Raw genomic sequence first — 20,000 nt, forward strand, 5'->3', positions numbered from 1 at the left:
CTGTATTACAGTACAGAGGACTATGCTGTCCTACAGTACAGTACACTGAACTACAGTACAGAGGACTATACTGTATTACAGTACAGTACACTGAACTACAGTAAAGAGAACTATACTGTATTACAGTACAGAGGACTATGCTGTCCTACAGTACAGTACACTTAAACTACAAGTACAGAGGACTACACTGTATTACAGCACAGTACACTGAACTACAGTACAGAGGACTATACTGTATTATAGTACGGAGGATTATACTGTATTACAGTACAGAGGACTATACTGTATTACAGTACAGAGGACTATACTGTATTACAGTACAGTAACACTGAAACTACAGGTACAGAGGACTATACTGTAATACAGTACAGAGGGCTTTACTGTATTACAGTACTGAGGACTATACTATATTACAGTACAGATGACTACACTGTATTACAGTATGGGAGGATTATACTATGTTACAGTACAGAGGACTACACTGTATTACAGTACAGAGGACTTTACTGTACTGAGGACTATACTATATTACAGTATGTAGGACTACACTGTATTACAGTACAGAGACTTACACTATATTACAGTACAGAGGATGATACTGTATTACAGTACAGAGGACTATACTGTATTACAGTACAGAGACTTACACTATATTACAGTACAGAGGACGATACTGTATTACAGTACAGAGGACTATACTGTATTACATTACAGAGGACTACACTTTATTACAGTACAGAGGACTATACTGTATTACAGTAGAGATTATGCTGTGTAAGATTACTGAAGGTTATGCTGTATTGTACAGTAAACAGTACTGTGTGAAAATGTAAAACAGTGAAAGTGCTAAACACACTTTCTTCTGAAGAAGAAGCTGAAGTGAAAAGGTTTATTTTTTTATTGAAATAATTTCACACTTCACCAGGTCACAGACCTGTATCTGCCCTGTCTGCTCAGTTCTGTAATTCCTCTCTCGTTATTAACCTCATTAACTTCATTAATCCTTTCATTAACCTTCAGTTCGTCAGTCGGTTCTTCAGCCACTGGGACTTAAAGCAGCTTTGTGTGTATTTCTGTCTGAAGGAGCAGCGAAGCCGCCAAGGGGACGAGACTCAGCTTCAGAAAGTTCTAGAAAAGAGCAGAAGAGAGAGCGAACCTGGACAAGGCGAGGTAAGAGAACGTGCAGTAAAGCGCTAATAACATTAATATCCAGTATGAAGCTCTAATATCATTAATATCCAGTATGAAGCTCTAATAACATTAATATCCAGTATGAAGCTCTAATAACATTAATATCCAGTATGAAGCTCTAATATCATTAATATCCAGTATGAAGCTCTAATAACATTAATATCCAGTATGAAGCTCTAATATCATTAATATCCAGTATGAAGCTCTAATAACATTAATATCCAGTATGAAGCTCTAATATCATTAATATTCAGTATGAAGTTCTAATGACATTAATATCCAGTATGAAGTTCTAATGACATTAATATTCAGTATGAAGTTCTAATAACATTAATATCCAGTATGAAGCTCTAATAACATTAATATCAGTATGAAACTCTAATAACATTAATATATGCATGAAGTTCTAATAACATTAATATATGCATGAAGTTCTAATAACATTAATATCCAGTATGAAGCTCTAATAACATTCATATCCAGTATGAAGCTCTAATAACATTAATATCAGTATGAAGCTCTAATATCATTAATATCAGTATGAAGCTCTAATAACATTAATATCCAGTATGAAGCTCTAATATCATTAATATATGCATGAAGTTCTAATAACATTAATATCCAATATGAAGCTCTAATAACATTCATATCCAGTATGAAGCTCTAATAACATTAATATCCAGTATGAAGCTCTAATGACATTAATATCCAGTATGAAGCTCTAATAATATTCATATCCAGTATGAAACTCTAATAACATTAATATTCAGTATGAAGTTCTAATAACATTCATATCCAGTATGAAGCTCTAATGACATTAATATCCAGTATGAAGCTCTAATAACAGTAATATCCAGTATGAAGCTCTAATATCATTAATATCCAGTATGAAGCTCTAATAACAGTAATATCCTGTATGAAGCTCTAATATCATTAATATCCAGTATGAAGCTCTAATAACATTCATATCAGTATGAAGCTCTAATAACATTAATATCCAGTATGAAGCTCCAATATCATTAATATCCAGTATGAAGTTCTAATAACATTAATATCCAGTATGAAGTTCTAATGACATTAATATCCAGTATGAAGCTCTAATAACATTCATATCCAGTATGAAACTCTAATAACATTAATATCCAGTATGAAGCTCTAATAACATTAATATCAGTATGAAGCTCTAATAACATTAATATCCAGTATAAAGTTCTAATAACATTAATATCAGTATGAAGCTCTAATAACATTAATATCCAGTATGAAGCTCTAATATCATTAATATATGCATGAAACTCTAATAACATTAATATCCAGTATGAAGCTCTAATATCATTAATATCCAGTATGAAGTTCTAATGACATTAATATCCAGTATGAAGCTCTAATAACATTAATATCCAGTATGAAGCTCTAATGACAAAAATTAATATTCAGTATGAAGCTCTAATGACATTAATATCCAGTATGAAGTTCTAATGACATTAATATCCAGTATGAAGCTCTAATATCATTAATATCCAGTATGGAGCTCTAATATCATTAATATCCAGTATGAAGCTCTAATAACATTAATATCCAGTATGAAGCTCTAAAGAAATTAAGGTTTCTCTCTCCAGTCAGCCATGATTGATCTGGTGGATATATTTGGGCCGTCGTCTGAAGCACCACCTGGTGATGACCCTTGGGATGCTCAGCCCCCCTGCCCGATGACCTCTGACCCATGGGAGACTGTCGGTCAGTGACCACATTTAAAGGGCTAAACAGTCATAATTTATTCTGTTACTGTGCCTTTAAGACTCTTATGTAAATGAGCTCTACCCACATTGGCTGTCCTTAAATGATGTTGATCTGAGGAGAACTCTAAATAACACTAGACTCCATGAGGAGAACTCTGGAGATGTTCTAATGATGAACACAGTGATGGCAGAAGTTCTCCTGGTTCTCTTTTTCTCTCTCAGCTGTAGTTAAGTCTAGTACACCAGTAGTCGGCAGTCCTTGGACGGCCCGGCCCTCTTCCAGCAGCCCCTCCCACCCATGGGGAGACAACCAAACACCTCCTGATCCATGGGGAGCTCCGCCCACCAACCCAAGCCCCCAGTCTGCAGAACACGTATGGAGGAGTCCGGCTCGACCAGGTAAGAAAAACTTCAGCTGCTCTTAATGTATATCGGGGGTTTACTCCTATTGTTGACTTTGGGGGTCTTAGTTACAGTAACAGTGTGTGAAACTACCTCTACAATGTTTGGAGGCTGTAGTGTAGCCTGGCTAGCTCTCACTGTGAGTTGTTGATGAAACTACCTCCACCATGTTTGGAGGCTGTAGTGTAGCCTGGCTAGCTCTCACTGTGAGGTGTTGATGATGAAACTACCTCCACCATGTTTGGAGGCTGTAGTGTAGCCTGGCTAGCTCTCACTGTGAGGTGTTGATGATGAAACTAACTCCACCATGTTTGGAAGCTGTACTTTAGCCAGGCTAGCTCTCACTGTGAGGTGTTGTTGATAAAACTATCTCCACCATGTTTGGAGGCTGTACTTTAGCCAGGCTAGCTCTCACTGTGAGGTGTTGATGATGAAACTCCCTCCACCATGTTTGGAAGCTGTACTTTAGCTTGGCTAGCTCTCACTGTGAGATGGTGATCTGCTTTAAACCCGTGCTCTATTACGCCACCAAGAGGAGTCAAGATAGGCGCCAGTCCAGTGATCATTAGAACAGATACCTTTCTGGTACTAAAACACATGAAGCTTAAAGCAGTGTTGAACAGCCTGAGATCCTGGTGTGTGCTGTAATGTGTGTGCAGCCTCAGTGGGAGTCGACCCGTTCTCCATCCGGGAGGAAGAAGAGGAGGAAGAAGAGGAGGAGCTGAGAGAGGAGGAATTGAGAAAAGAGGAGGGAAAGGAGGGTCAAGAGGAGGGACCTAACAGAGTGTTCAGCCCACGCTGCAGCAGCCCAGCAGGTACAAGCCACGCTAACTGTGGGTCATCAGGACAGTGTGACTGCAGTTGAGCTCCAGTGACTCTGGAATCACCCTGAACTGATTCTGAATTAATCCTGGTTCTGAACTCTTCCTGGTTCTGAGCTGATTCTGGTTCTGAACTTATTCTGGTTTTGAACACTTTTTGGTTCTGAACTGATTCGGAACTGATTCGAAAATTATTCTGATTCTGAACTGATTCTGGTTTTAAACACTTTTTGGTTCTGAACTGATTCTGAACTCATTCGGAAATTATTCTGATTCTGAACTGATTCTGATTCCGAACTTATTCGGATTCTTGTTCTGAACCCTTTCTGGTTCTTAACTGATTCCAATTCTGGTTCTGAACTCTTTTTGGTTCTGAACTCTTTTCTGGTTCTGAGCTGATTCTGGTTCTGATTCTGAAATGATTTTGAAATGATTTTGATTCTGAACTGATTCAGATCCTGAACTTATTCTAATTCTTGTTCTAAACCTTTTCTGGTTCTTAATTGATTCTGATTTTGAACACTTTTTGGTTCTGAGCTGATTCTGAAATGATTCTGAAATGATTCTGATTCTGAAATTATTCTGAAATGATTCTGATTCTAGTTCTGAACCCTTTCTGGTTCTTAACTGGTTACAGTTCTGGTTTTGAAATGATTCCAATTCTGGTTCTGAACTATTTCTGGTTCTGAGTGGACTCTGAACTGATTCTGATTCTGGTTGTGAACACTTCCTGGCTCTGAACTCTTTCAGAATTGATTCTGATTCTTGTTCTGAATACTTTCTGGTTCTAAACTGCTTTTAATTTTGGTTCTGAGCTTCTGAATTGATTCTGAAAGGACTTTCTGGTTCAGAGCTGAGTCTGGTTCAGAGCTGAGTCTGGTTCTGAACTGTCAGGAATCAGAATCAGATCTGTTTCTGACTCTATTTCTGAACTGATTCTGACCTGATTGTTTTCTGAATAGTTTCTGTTTCAGGTTCTGAACTAATTCTGGCTCTGATTCTGATTCTCAGATGTAGACCCCTTTTCTGAGTTGGTGGTGGGCGGACAGGTGAACGGCAGAGTTGAGGACAGTCCGGTGACTTTTGACCTTTCTCACCTGGGACCTCCACTGGAGTCGATGACCCCTAGAATGTGTCGGACACCTGAAGCTTTTCTGGGCCCGACTGCTGCCTCCCTCGTCAACCTGGACACACTCATCCCAACAAACCCACCGGCCAAAAGCAAAAACCCTTTCCTCTCAGGTTACACAGATTCTCTCTCTGTCACACACACACACACACACACACACACACACACACTTCATCATCCTTAACTATAGTTAACTATATAAGATCTTCTATATTTTTTAACTCTCACTGACTTAAGCCTGTCTCTCTTTCTCGTCCAGGTCTGAGTACCCCCTCTCCCACCAACCCCTTCCACTGTGAGCAGCCCAGACTGACTCTCAATCAGATGCGTCCGAGCTCCACCTCCCCTCAGCCTCCTCACACTCTGTCCTACAGCGCCTCCCTGCCCCTGCCCCTACAGCAGCAGCAGCGCCCGTCACTGCCCTCCTCCTTCACCCAGCCTCACCACGGCCTTCTGGAGATGCCCAGCAACCTGCCCCAGCCCCTGCTGCCCCTGTCCCCAAAACCGGCCCACCAAACTCCACAGCAGCTCCACAGCCACAACCCTTTCCTCTGAAAACGAGCTGGATTCGAAACAACACCGTTGTACCTGATTCTGAATCGGAACTGAATCTACAGTGATCTGGATCAGATCCGGATCACACCCATTCACACCCAATCTGCTTTCGAACCGAACTCCGGAAGCTGGCGAAAGTGATCCGCTTTGAACTGAACTCTACGACCTCAGCGCTAAAACCACAGGCGGCCCTCTCAGGAGAGGGAGAGTGAAGCTCTCTGGTACCAACAATCAAGCTGGACCTACTCTGGAATGCACACTGGACTATGCACTGAAACCGGTTTGATCATTGGCTTTTTGAGGCTGTTCACACCTTGAATCAACACGTCCCTAGTCTGACTGGTTGAGATCTGCATGTTGAAACAAGGTGTAAACAGCCTCTTTCTTTCACAGTGAACAAACTGATCTCATATAATCCTCTCAGAATGTGACTAAATGACACTTTCAGGTCTTGGGAGGAGCGATCTGGACCAGAATCAATTCCTGTTCACACTCACTCTGCATTAGAACTGATTCTACAGATTCAGTGTGAACACCCTGATCATACAACCCTCTCAGAATGTGGCTGAATGAGGCTTTTAGGTCTTCTGACAAGCTAATCTGGATCAGGATCTTTTTCTGTTCACACCTCGTCAAATGTCACTTCATTCATTTATCAATTTGAGGATATGAAGATATGATGATGATGATGATGATGATAATGGTAGTTAAAGGCCCTGGTTTCAAAGCAACTTCCAACGAGTATCAGCTAATCGAAATATATCAGCTCTCCAATACTCTTCTTTAGCCTCTAGCATGCTGCTTATGAATTCTGAGATGGAGCTTAAGCTGTCAATCAGCATGACCCCCCCCCCATCCAACAGCACCAGACACTTGAGTCGTCAATCAAAAGGACACCCCCCCTCACTCTTAGACCCAAAGTGGGCAGGACTGAGCTATTAACAGGGGGAAACCAACATTTCAGGAAAACCGACCCGAACTGAACCTTCACTGAGAATGAACGATCCTTTAGCTCCTCCCCTTTAACCCCCCACCTCCCCTCCAGCAGCTCTCCACCCTCTAAAGCTTACTCGCTTTCCGTTGCCTTCTGTTCATTGGTCGCTCGGGGTTTGTGAAACTCTAAGCCTAAGCAGGGCTCCAGCACTGATTGTAACCCCACTCCCTGACCTTTCCTCACAGAACCACAGTGCATTCTGGGCCGGCTCTGTTTTTTTTTTTTTCCATTCTGTGAGGACCTCAGGAGCCCACCCAGCCACCCACTCACCCACCCACCAAAAACCTGCACAACCAATGAACTGCTCACAACAACAGTCTGTCTTTCGAGAGGTTTTAGTGAACCAGCGGTTCTCAACCCTGGTCCTGGAGGATGGTCAGGTATTCTCTGCTCTGAGGCTCCTGAGCCCCGTGGCTCGTTGGTCTAGGGGTGCAAGAGGTCCCGGGTTCAAATCCTGGACAAGCCCCTTCATGTGGTTGGTATGGCACAACAGATGAAACCACTAGCTGCCAGTGAGCTATTACTGTTAGCATGTGGGAGACCAGGGTTTGACTCCCACACCAAAAAGAGGCCTTGGGCAAGACTCCTAACACTACATTGGCCCACCTCTGTTATATGAGTAACCTTGTAAGTCGCTCTGGATAAGAGCATCAGCTAAATGCGGTAAATGATCCAACCATCCAACCGATGCAGTTCCAGCCAAGGGTCATGCCGGTGCTGTCGCATTATTTTAAGCCCCAAAAGATCAAAACACTTTCAAATATGCTACATTTATGGGGTACAGATGGCAGGAGCTTCACCTAGCAGACTACAGTACAGTAGACATTGGTAGAAATGCAAATTAGAGTCATATGTAGGCCTCCAGGGCCAGAGCAGAGAACCCAGACTGAGTGATGGGTAAATAATGACTAAGAGAGAAAGGGAATTACTGTTCCTGTTCATACGGTAAATTGTGATGCTGAACTATCCTATGCTGTTGTTCTTCTGTTGAAGACACTATTAATTTATCGACAAATACCAGCTTTATTATTATTTATCGGCCATTGATCAATATGGTGAATATCGAACTTTTGGTTTGGTGTGTCCTATAAGACAAATCCATCCAGGTTAATGATCAATGTATTATGATACAAATAGTATATAAATATATACTATATAACAGTAATATATAATATAACAGTATATTGGTGAGCACCAATAAATGAATGTCATTTTCATTGAACTGATGTCACAGATGTCTTGGTACTTCAATGGTACTTCAAAACACACTTGAACCAAACAGGACTCAGGCTTGGTTACGGCCTGGGGTCCTTGGGGTTGGTCTTGCTTGGGAGCCTCAATACAGTAGAAGATAATACTGCTACAGAAGTGTGTGTGTGTATGTATGTGTGTGATAGAACAATATATTGAGAAAAGGTGACTGATATAATCATCCCTTTAGTGACTGAATGTATTGTTTGGGTAAGAGTATACAGTTAGACTAAGGCAGAAACTCAACGGTCATGCAGCTCAGCATGCCTGGACCTGCCCACCAGGATTACTGTTCGCGGTTTAGCAGGTTTCAGGTGCACCTGCTAAGCTGTGTGTGTGTGTAAATGTATTTCAAGCATAAAACCACAAACCAAGTGCTCTGTTCTGTTCTTGGTGAGAGACGAGAACCATGTTAGGGTGGAATGAGGCAAAGTTTCTACATCAGGCAAAGAAGAAGCTTCAAGTACGGCTCGGCTCGACCCGCCATCCCTCAAAATCCATGGAAGATGAGCGTCCAGGCTTTTTTCTGTCTTGGCACCAAAGTGGTGGAACGAACTTCCCCTGGGCGTCCAAACGGCAGAGTCCAACGCTCACTGTCTTTACACGCAGACTGAAGACCCTTCTCTTCTGAGAGGACTTGGGCGAATAGCAGAGTGGTCTCCTTACTGACTCGTGTCTAATAGTGTCTTAACTTGGAGGTATCTTTGAATTTTAGCCTATTTAAACTAGCTGAGGTTTTTCATGAGTAAATAGCAAAGCACTTTTGTAAGTCACTCTGGATAAGAGCGTCTGCTAAATGCCTTAAAGGTAAATGTAAGAAGATGGAGTACAAAATTTTATTCGTAATATACAAGCAAATCAAAGCAGAAAACATGTGGGATTACACAGATTTGTTTGATTGGTAACGTCAATCCACTTTCTTATCTGCCTCATCGGTCAGGGTCATGGTAGGTTAGCAGCCTACCTGGAATCAGTGGGTACAAGGCAGGAGTGCTCCCTGGAATACCCCCCCCCCCCCCCCCCCCCCAGTCCATTGCAAGCTACCACACAAAGCCATTCACTGTTTTCTGGGAGGTGGGACCAAACCAGAGTACCTGGTTGGAGGAAACCCATATGGAAATGGGGAGAACACCTTACAACTCCTTACAAATAGTTACCAGAGCAAGGATCCAACCCACAACACTAGGTTTCTGGATGTAGGCGGCACCCCCTTCCAGATGTGTCTTACTTAAATACCCAAAATGTAGCATCCCTGGAGGAACTCAAGGACTGAGTTAAGTCATTAAAGCCATAAATTCTGTCAACAGCGAAGTCGTTTTCTCAGAATACGCTTACTAGGACCTGGGCCTCGTCTTCTCTTTGCATTTTGCGTTCGACCTCTTTCAACCTTCGCCTGACGCTCCACCTTGTGTTCAGAAGGAAATACTGTTGTATTGTCAGCACAAGGTTCGGGGCAGTTGGCATTCGAGGTAGATCCAGGATGAGGAATCTCAGTAGAAGGTGTTTCGGCAGGCTCAGAGCTAGTTCGGACAGTTGCTTGGGTAGAAGTGTCTACCGGGTTAATCGGATTGTTCGGAGGTGGAGAACAGACGATGTGATCATCTTCAGCACTAGTGTTGGAGTATCTGCTGAAGTGTGTGCTAGTCTCTGAGCCTTGCGTCTGGTTTGACGGACTGCACTGTGCCAGCTGACACAACGCAAAAGCAGCTGTCTGCTTCTGCTCATCCGCGGTATCGTCATCTTGGTCTTGCAGAGCAATAGTATCCGTAATCCCTTGAGCGTCTTCCTCCATCGGTAGCGGACCCTGGGCCTGGGTTTGTGAAGGAGGTGTGCTGGAGGAGGACTTCAGGGAAAGGTTCAGAGGGATCTCGAGGTGGGTTGGTGGCACTGGAATCTGCTCCTTTTTGGAGAGGTTTAGGGGAGCTGACTTCTCGTCTTCTGCTGACCTTGATGTTGGACTGTTGACAGAAAAAAACAAAGTATAGAGAAATCGATGAATTACAGGAGGAACCACATTGACACATGTAGAGTATGGACCCCAGGATCAACCTTGGGAAACACTGATGTTATGAAATAGAGTATTTGGAAGCGGTTAGTATCCTACCTGCTCAGGTGTTTTGTGGCGTTGTCTTCAGCAGGACGTGTAGTAGCATCAGCATCTCCAGACTGGAGATTTATTGGCTTCTGGGTGTTCCGGTCTTTCTGAATGTGACCTACTGCACTTGGCCTGTCTGGTGACCCAGCTGCAGAGCACCCAACTCTGGGGCTCATTTGAGCCTCTTTGTTTTCTTGGTCTACACCAATGTCCGTCCCTTGCATGTGTCCTTGGTGGAGCATGCCTCTTTGGGTCATCATGTATGGATCTAAATAGAGATTTGAGCTGTGAAAACTGTCAGGTCTTGCGGCGCCCATATACCCTGCTTGTACACCCAGGATAGAGTGGTCCATCGCTGGGTAATGAAGAGAGCTGAGGTTGGTCTGGTCTGGAGGATGGTACATGCTGTAGCTAAAAGATGGAGCTGAATGGCAGAATCTGTAATACTGTTCCATGGCAGGATATGCAGGGAAGGAGTGCACAGGCGACACCAACCCTGGCAGGAGTGGGTGTACCCGTTGCGTGTCCAGGATGTATGGAGGTATCTGTGGCGGAGAAGAGAAGTGGTTGTAGAAGTTGGCGGGAAGGATATATGGGGAGCACGAGGGATGGATGGGGTAGAGATGAGGTGAGAGGGTGTAAGGAGAGTACTCAAGACCTTGGTAAATAGGTCCTGTCTCTTCTGTTGGCTTTTGAAGTTTGCCGTCAACAATTTCAGGGCCAGGGAGAAACGAGTATGGAGGTTTCCGGACAGGAACCGGATTGTATAAATGAGGAACAGGATTTGGGAGGGACTTTTCAGAATTAGAAGTGATTGTTGACACGTCCTCCTGAGAGGAAGAAATGGGAGAAAAGGCCGAAGAACGCTGTCCTTCCTTCTCACAGGATTCAGCAGTTTTCAAGGCTGAAGGACCACATTGTTCTCCATTACGACTGGACGATGATTCAGGCTCTGACGCATCTACAAGCATTGTTGAGATTTGTTCTTTGGTGGACACACTGTCCTTTGCAGAGGCGTCGCTCTTCTGATCATCACTCAGCGTGGTCACACAGATGCCCGTCTGGAGAACCTTGGACATTTCTTGTATATCATCACTTGCTTGCACTGGCACAGTTTCCTCTGTAGGTGTCTCTGTAGTCGTGTCAATTTCCATCGTGGCGTTGCAGATAGGGCTGTTGCCTTTCTTGGACAGTAGTGAGAGCGAATTCTTGCATAGGTTGTACTTCATATGGTTGAACAAGTGGGATTTCTCATTGCAGGTGAAGGGGCACTGGAAGCAGTGGTACTTGAACGGCTTGCCAGGGGGGCGAGGGATGTAATGGGGTTTCTTGGGCTTCCGTTCTTTGGTGACAGCACTCATTCCTATGGACAGGAACCCTAAAAGGGAGATGTGCAGAGCTGGACCACTTACTGGTCAGTTCTTCTGGGTTACGTTTTGGAAGGGATCTCAGTCGTTTTTGTGAACAGAAGATATCCCGTCCTGAAAAAAGTGCCTAAAGAGAATGCAAGGGAAAATAATCATTAAATTCAGTCGTTCCCAAGCTGCTGAGAGAGCTTCAAAAGCCTTGATTCCAAGAAAAAGATGGTTTCCTTTAGGTTCTTTGAAAATGAAGCATATCGTTGGAATAATAGCTGCATCTGTCTTTGATGTATAGCCTGCAACTATATAACACATTTAAATATAAAACCTGTTAACACACCTGAAACTTTAGCCGGAGGGCTGACAGCTCATCCCTGTAACCGTTGCCTGAAGCAACACAATGACAAGTCTACATTAGAGTCTCAGCAATTATGAAAATGAGAGGCATGCATGTTTTGCTCTTTGCATTGGGCTGAAGGGGGTGATTTGCATAAGTGAAACCCACCAGAGGCCCAAGCAGAAGTACTGGACCAACCACATGGATTTGTCCGTTACTGTCCATCTTCCGGTATGTCTAGTATGTCTGTTTGTCTGTGTGTTTGTTTTGTGAATTGAGGTTAAGAGTGTTAAGTTGAGGTCAGTTTGAGTTCCTTGAGTCTGTCTATCTTGTTCAGTTTAGAGTTACACTCTAATTAATTTCAATGGTCCAGATTATTCTTATCTAAAAGTGTGAATCTAAACTGTTACACTTCAAAAGACTGAAGAACCTTCAGAACCTTCATTCGAGACATTATGACAGGAAACTGAATGTGCAATGACCTCGAAATACTGTGGTGCAGAGTGCCATAACACAGTTCCTACACTGATTTTATGTAGATAACGGTGTTGTAAATTATAAATTGTTTACATTAGCTGTCAAAGCTTAATTATTTCTATTACAACAGACTAGCTGTAAGTTGTTAACCGATGACTTCCCTAAAAAAACATCCCAGTTTTTAGTTAATTTTATACTATTTGAGGTCACAGGACTTTGTACCATTGTTTTTATTGACATTTAAGTCCATTGAGTAACTTACAATGGTACAAAGTCCTGTGACCTCAAATAGTAGAAAGTTAGGCAGCAAACTGTCAGAACTTTTGAGTAAAATAAACTAAAAACTGAAAGTTTTATGTAGATAACGGGGTTATAAATTATGAATTGTTTACATTAGCTGTCAAAACCTAATTAATTCCATTGCAACAAACTAGCTGTAAGTTGTTAACCAATGACTTCCCTAAAATTGTTTCCTAAAAAGGCCCTTTTTCCCACAATCTACATAAATCTTTCAGTTTTAGTTAATTGTACTCAAAAGTTCTGATAGTTTGCTGCATAACTTTATACTATTTCAGGTCACAAGACTTTGTACCATTGTTTTTATTGACATTTAAGTCCATTGAGTAACTTACAATGGTGCAAAGTCCTCTGACCTCAAATAGTATAAAGTTAGGCAGCAACATTTGAGTAAAATTAACTAAAAACTGAAAGATTTACGTAGATAACGGGGTTGTAAATGATAAATTGTTTACATTAGCTGTCAAAACCGAATTAATTCCATTGCAACAAACTAGCTGTAAGTTGTTAACCAATGACTTCCCTAAAATCGTTTCCTAAAAAGCCCTTTTTCCCACAATCTACATAAATCTTTCAGTTTTTAGTTCATTTTACTCAAAAGTTCTGACAGTTTGCTGCATAACTTTATCATATTTGAGGTCACAGGACTTTGCACCATTGTAAGTTTCTCAATAGACTTAAATGTCAATAAAAACAATGGAAAATCTGGAGTGTTCTAAAACTATCTAGATCTACATTACAGCCTTGTTTCCTACAACTTCTTCCAAATGGTCTTTAGTGTCTTCCAATGTTCCAATTCTTCTCTTGTTTCTGCCACCCCAGGCCCCACCCATCACAGTCTGTCGCAACAAGTTGTCACTCAAGTTGTCCCAGACTAGTGGCGACGCCTCTTTCTGTGAGAAAGTTATCAAAGTTTGGGCGGAGTGGCTAGAAAAGGAAGGGATTTTGGCTTGGGTGTGAAGGTGTGAAAACTACAGATCTAGGTTCAGTGTTCAAAATCTAGCCTTGATTTAAATTCAAATTTCACCCCCAGTTTTCACAACTTTACACGCCAGAAGCTCCAGATCCCATCAGAACAGATAAAGCAGGTGAACATAAATCCAGTAAAAAGGAGAAGCAAGAGCTTCTCATTCTAAAGAAAGAAAGTAGTGAGATCTTGTTGGTGAGCTAGTCTGAAGAACAGAGCTCGGTTCCTCCAGGGTTCTCCTGGACGCCCCCCAGTCCAGCCAGCACAGCGTGGAGGATGTGTTCAACTCCATCAGCAGCAGCAGCAGCAGCAGCTCACCTGATTTACCATCATTAAGCCCTGATTTACCACCAAACCAGGTGTTGATCTGAGGAGAACTCTAAATAATACTAGACTCCATGAGAGAGGAGAACTTTGGAGATGTTCTAATGATGAACACAGTGATGGAGAACCTCCATCACTTTCTGTAGGAGTGTTATTATTAGTGTGTATTCTAATATCAGTGTTTAACTGCCCAGATCAGCATCTCTTCAATCTAATTCGAGTTCAGTGATGTTTGTCGGATATGTAAGAACTGATTTCAGATCAGAATCTAAATTTGATTCATGGAGAAATGTGATCTCCTACTCACACAGCACAATACAACAACAACACTAATATCACACTGACCTTCTGAGGGCTTGAGGAATCTGTCGTCTATTTGAGGTCACCTCTGGTTCTTGCAAGCTCTTAAAGCTCTGTGTGTCATTAATGTCCAGTCCTGCAGAGAAGAAAAGCTACACCTGTTCAGTACCTGTGCAAAGATCCCTCTGAACAGCTCACCTGTCCTCTTTCAGTCTCTCTCTCTCTCTCTCTCTCTCTCCCTCTCTCTCTCTCTCTCTCTCTCTCTCAACTGGCACGACCAGCTCTGTCTGCCTAAAAAGTTACAAACCTGTGCGGGTGTGTTGAAAGGGGGTGTGGCTTAAGGTTAGTTTGGAGAGCCCTGAGGCGACACGGACACACCTGACATAAACCAAGCCTGCAGGTGGAGTGCAAACATGCACCTGATGCAAATACACCATTATGTAGCGTGCGAAACACACACATGTACACACAATCTGTCTGTCTGTCTATATATCTGTCTGTCTGTCTGTCTATCTATCTATCTATCTATCTATCTATCTATCTGTCTGGCTGTCTGGCTGTCAATCTATTAACTGTCTGTCTCTGTCTGTCTATCTATCTGTCTATCTATCTATCTATCTATCTATCTATCTGTCTGTCTGTCTGTCTGTCTGTCTGTCTATCTATCTATCTATCTATCTATCTATCTATCTATCTATCTATCTATCTGTCTGTCTGTCTGTCTGTCTATCTACTTGTCTGTCTGTTTGTATGTATGTCTGTCTGTCTGTCTATCTATCTGTCTGTCTGTCTGTCTGTCTATCTATCTGTCTATCTATCTATCAATATATCTATCTATCTATCTATCTATCTATCTGTCTGTCTGTCTGTCTGTCTATCTATCTATCTATCTATCTATCTATCTATCTATCTATCTATCTGTCTGTCTGTCTGTATGTCTGTCTATCTGTCTGTCTGTCTGTCTGTCTGTCTGTCTATCTATCTGTCTATCTGTCTGTCTGTCTGTCTGTCTGTCTATCTATCTATCTATCTATCTATCTATCTATCTATCTATCTATCTGTCTGTCTGTCTGTCTGTCTGTCTGTCTGTATGTCTGTCTGTCTGTCTGTCTATCTATTTACCTGTCTGCCTAGATAGAGTTCATGCCTTGATGGATCACAACTGTTTAGGGGGGCTCTATGGAGACCCTTTAACCTTCTAATAATTTAATATAATTTAACTCCACTCTGTTCTGAGTCTGTTCTGTGGCTACAGTCATATGAAAAAAATATCAAATTCGAATAGATTTAATACATTTTAAATGTGTTTTATGTTAGAAATACATTCAGGCGCTGTGGCAGGTTTACTTCTGACACCCTTGATATCAATTTTCTAAATCAAAATTAAAAGTGACATTTTTCTGTACATTTAAAAGCAAACCTTTATTTAATGAATTTAACATATTAAAAATAAACATATTAAACGTCTGAACATTACTAAACACCACATTCTGTACAAGTAAGCTTTTCTCCAGCAAACAGTAACCATGTATAAGGAGCCACCTGTGGAGTTACACCTGTCACACCTGGGCACTCTGTGTACCTCCTTCTCAAACACCCACAATCACACACACCCACACACACACCCACACACACACACACACATATATAAAAATGGTGACACCTGTCTAGGCCTGTCTGTCTACCTGAGACAGGTGTGTGTGTACACACACAGAAACATGTTCAAACACACACACACATAATTTGAAGTGAATCTTGACGTTTTCTGTTTTTTTTCCTGGGAGAATTTTGGACATTCTCACTTTTCTCAACAGCTCTCAACAGTTAATTTCAGAACTCTTCACTAGCTCTCGATCTCGGGTTCTCAGAGGCTTAAATGAACCATAACCTTCCATAACCTCCCAGGATCTGGTGGAGCGTCACTGTTACAACAAAATATGCAGGCGTGACGGGGTGGTAAATAAAACTCAAAGACAAATTATTACATTTCTCCAATATCTTTCCCCAACCAGGTTGTTCCAGTAGCCTTTTGACTCTGCCATTCACACCACCGTTGTTCAGTGCTCTCTTGCCAGTGGACTCATTAACATCAACATGAGGTGTGATCTTTGTTGGTGGACCACTCCTGAAGAGGTTCATCAACTGTCTGGCTGTGGATTGGTGAAGTCCAACCTTTTCCAGCCTGATGAGCATCAACAACTCTTCTTCTAAGGACCTCAGAAATCTCCTTTGTCCGTGCCATGGTTCACTTCCATTTAAGGCATTTAGCAGACACTCTTCTCCAGAGCGACTTACAAAAGTGCTTTGCTATTTACTCAAGAAAAACCTCAGGTAGTTTAAACTAGACTAAACACAAGTCAATATGGAGACCATAATACTCTACTATTCATCCAAGTCCTCTCAGAAGAGGAGGGTCTTCAGTCTGGGTTTGAGGACAGCGAGTGTTGGACTCTGCTGTTCAGACACCCAGGGGAAGTTCGTTCCTCCACTTCGGTGCAGGACAGTAAAAAGTCTGGACGCTCGTCTTCTGTGGATCCTAAAGGATGGCGGGTCGAGCCGAGCCGTACTTGAAGCTGGAAGGGCTCTTGGTTCAGATCGGCTTTTGACCATCGCCATCAAGTACGGAGGGGCTGGCTGGTCCAGTCTTGGCTTTGTAGGCCAGAGTCAGGGGTCTGAATCTGATGAGGGCAGCAGCTACAGGAAGCTACAGTGAAGAGAGAACGCAGCAGTGGAGGAGGAGCTAAACATGGCTGACCTCTGTCGCCGCATTCTGGATCAGTTTCAGGGGTCTGCTGATGTGTAAAGGGAGACCAGCCAGAAAAGAGCTGCAGTGGTCAAGTCTTGAAGTGACGAGAGACTGAACATCTGAGCACCTGGGCGACTCTCTAGAGAGGAAGGGTCGAATTCTTCCTCGAAGGTGTGTTGTGAAAAGCCCTAAATTTCTAAATGAATGTACTGCAGCACCAACAAGATTTCAGAATTGTCTTATGAGTGAAGATGGTTCTGGTGTTGAATATCTGCTGAGGTGTTCTTGGAAGGACTTCCAAAGGAACACCTCACGTTTTATACCCTACTACAGGTCATGTGTTGTTGCACTGTTGTTTCCATACATAGGATGTGACTGTCTAACTCCACGAGGGGTGTAAATCAACCATCACATACTATGGAAAGTATGTCCCACCTAAACAACCTCCTATATTCGTTCAGTTCATGTATGGCTTTACCAAGTTAGGCCTGGGAATGGATCTCGCCCTCCTCTCTCAAGTCAACCCATGGGCTCCACCATATTATTCCTCAACTCCAAACCATTCCTTCAGATCTATGAACACCTGCAGAGCCAATGTACTGTATATACACTACACTGGCAACCTACACTGGCAACTTCAGATCAGGCAGAATGGGAGCTCAAATGTCACATTGCTGACCACCTGACCTGACCTGTCCTGTCCTGACCTGACCTGACCTGTCCTAGAAATGGTCATAAAACACAGTTTTCACAAGGGCAGTATGAATATCTATGCCTAATGTGACCCAATTACCGTTAGTGTCCCATTAATCAATTAATGCCTGTGAACTTCCCTTCAATCGTTCAAGCTCCTAGACAGCACCCCTGACCTACTCAGGGCTACTGTGGACATTTTTGTATGTGAAATGCTTAAATAATCAGTTGTGGGGGAGGAGGAAAAAAAAAGAGAGAGAGAGAGAGAGAGAGAGAGAGAGACTATGCATGGTATGGTTAGAATGTAGTTTTGCTGGCTCTCTTGCTTCCTAACCCCCAGGTACAAACACCTCTTTGTGTTCTCAGGTGCCAGCGTCCTCCTCACTCCTACAACCATGAGCTGATGAATCCTTAAAAGGTCATAGTGGTTGTTGTGGCACAACAGGAAACACCACTACCTTGCCAGTGAGCTACCACACCGTGTTGGAGACTGGGGTTCGATTCCCGGTCTTCGAGAGGTTTTAGTAAACTGGTGGTTCTCAACCTTGTTCCTGGAGGATGGTCGAGTTTTCTCTGCTCTGAGGCTCCTGGTCCCCATGATTCGTTGGTCTAGGGGTATGATCCTTGCTTTGGGTGCGTGAGGTCCTGGGTTCAAATCCTGGATAAGCCCCTTCATGTGGTTGGTGTGGTGCAACAGATAAAAGTGCTAGATGCCAGTGAGCTACTGCTATTACCATGTGGGAGACCAGGGTTTGATTCCCAGTCTGCGTGACTGTGCTGCACTACACTAATAAGAGTCCTTGTTCAAGACTCCTTACACCACATTGGCCCATCATTGTTTCATGGGGTCGTATGTCTTATATCTAACATCTGGTGTCTCATGAATGGTATCTACAGAGTGGACAGATGACGTTCTGCTGGTTTGTAAAGGTGGAGAACCTCAACTGATGGATAAATAAATAAATACGACTACAGAATTGCTTTGCTGTTGTTCAGGATTGAGATCTGAATGCAGCTGCTGCTGCCCCCTTGTGGCTTTTTTTTAGCACCTGCAGGCTGCCATACTGAGCTTCATTCATCTGCCTTCGTAAAGGGTTGGACCAAAATGTCTAATAAACATGTAACATCTCTTTATTATTTTACAAAACATCTAAAAGTAAATCTTAATACTCTAACCTGTAAATACTGTCTGTTGTCGAGACAACATTGATCAATGGACTGAAATGTCATTAGACCATGTCTTCTCTCTGGACTGTGAGGGGGTTATAGGTGGAGAACAGGTTCACCAGCAGGTTCCTCTTCAGTGTTGGTACTGGTGAGTTGGAATGAATCATCTTGATCCTTACTGCCAATTTCTGACAGAGACTGATGCTTCTGGTTGATGTGTGGAGGTACTACCACCTCAAAGATGTGTAGAAATGGATTGTGCAGCTGGTTTTAAGGTTTTGTAATCTACTTATGTTTTATTCATTAAAAAGTTAAAGTATCCCAAAAGTATTGGATGGAGCACCATCATCACTCTCAATGCTGAGGGGCTTTATAACCCTGTAGCCTGGCATTAGGCAGCACGGTGCCAATAGGGTCATGATGTTGTCAGGAACTTGTCTGGAACTTGACTGAATGCATTCATTAGAAGGGACGTCCACAAACATTTGGACATATGGTGTATGACATTTGACATGTGATGTAATGAACATGTGATGTAATAAATATTCACAGATCAGTGATTAGTTAGTGTTTAGTATGTGAAACATGTCTGTTGTATCATATTTATAAAAAAAAAAAATTGACGCGACACCTTCCGCTATTATCACCAATTTAAGGGGGCAGTAAAGGACAGTACTCCAGTCCATGTGATGAAGCAGGATGAATTTCTTCAGCCATTTAATCCCATTCAATTATTTTTTTCATTATTATGATCATCACTGAAACTGAGACAAGCATAAAAATGATATATAGTTTGTTTCATTTTTATGCTTTTTTGCATTTTTATAATTATATAACTATTTATACATTTGTTTATATTTATCAGCACCTTTACATTTACAGCATTTAGCGGACGCTCTACTCCAGAGCTGAAGGTGATTACAGAGGTGGGCCAATGTAGTGTTAGGAGTCTTGCCCAAGGACTCTTACCAGTGTAGCGCAGCACCTGCAGTCACCCAGACTGGGAATCAAACCCCAGTAAAAAAAAAGGTAAAAGGTAAAGGTGTATGTATTTGTCACTGTACACTGTACAGTGAAATGTGTCCTCCACATTTAACCCATCTGGTAGTGAATACACACTCACACACACACACACACATGTTAGGGGCAGTGAG

The 20,000-nt window shown here is 42.4% G+C and overlaps 2 protein-coding genes across 2 annotated transcripts in view; one reads left to right on the forward strand and one right to left on the reverse strand.

The window, feature by feature from the left end:
• Nucleotides 1–8,057, forward strand: part of epn3b (epsin 3b) — a 31,381-nt gene extending 23,324 nt beyond the window's left edge. The window contains 6 exon segments of the mRNA XM_072657787.1: nucleotides 1,084–1,170; nucleotides 2,811–2,928; nucleotides 3,153–3,329; nucleotides 3,992–4,147; nucleotides 5,165–5,395; nucleotides 5,542–8,057. Of these exon segments, the coding sequence (XP_072513888.1) occupies nucleotides 1,084–1,170; nucleotides 2,811–2,928; nucleotides 3,153–3,329; nucleotides 3,992–4,147; nucleotides 5,165–5,395; nucleotides 5,542–5,837 (1,065 nt within the window). The 3' untranslated portion in view covers nucleotides 5,838–8,057.
• A 1,325-nt stretch (nucleotides 8,058–9,382) lies between these two features.
• Nucleotides 9,383–11,538, reverse strand: LOC140535559 (zinc finger protein 750-like). Its single transcript, XM_072656957.1, has 2 exons — nucleotides 10,187–11,538; nucleotides 9,383–10,040 (listed from the first exon to the last, which is right to left on the reverse strand). Exons 1-2 carry the CDS (start codon nucleotides 11,536–11,538, stop codon nucleotides 9,383–9,385), a joined length of 2,010 nt encoding a protein of 669 aa, XP_072513058.1.
• Nucleotides 11,539–20,000: the final 8,462 nt, after the last annotated feature.

Source organism: Salminus brasiliensis, chromosome 15 (genome assembly GCF_030463535.1).
Source record: "Salminus brasiliensis chromosome 15, fSalBra1.hap2, whole genome shotgun sequence".
Taxonomy (NCBI): domain Eukaryota; kingdom Metazoa; phylum Chordata; class Actinopteri; order Characiformes; family Bryconidae; genus Salminus; species Salminus brasiliensis.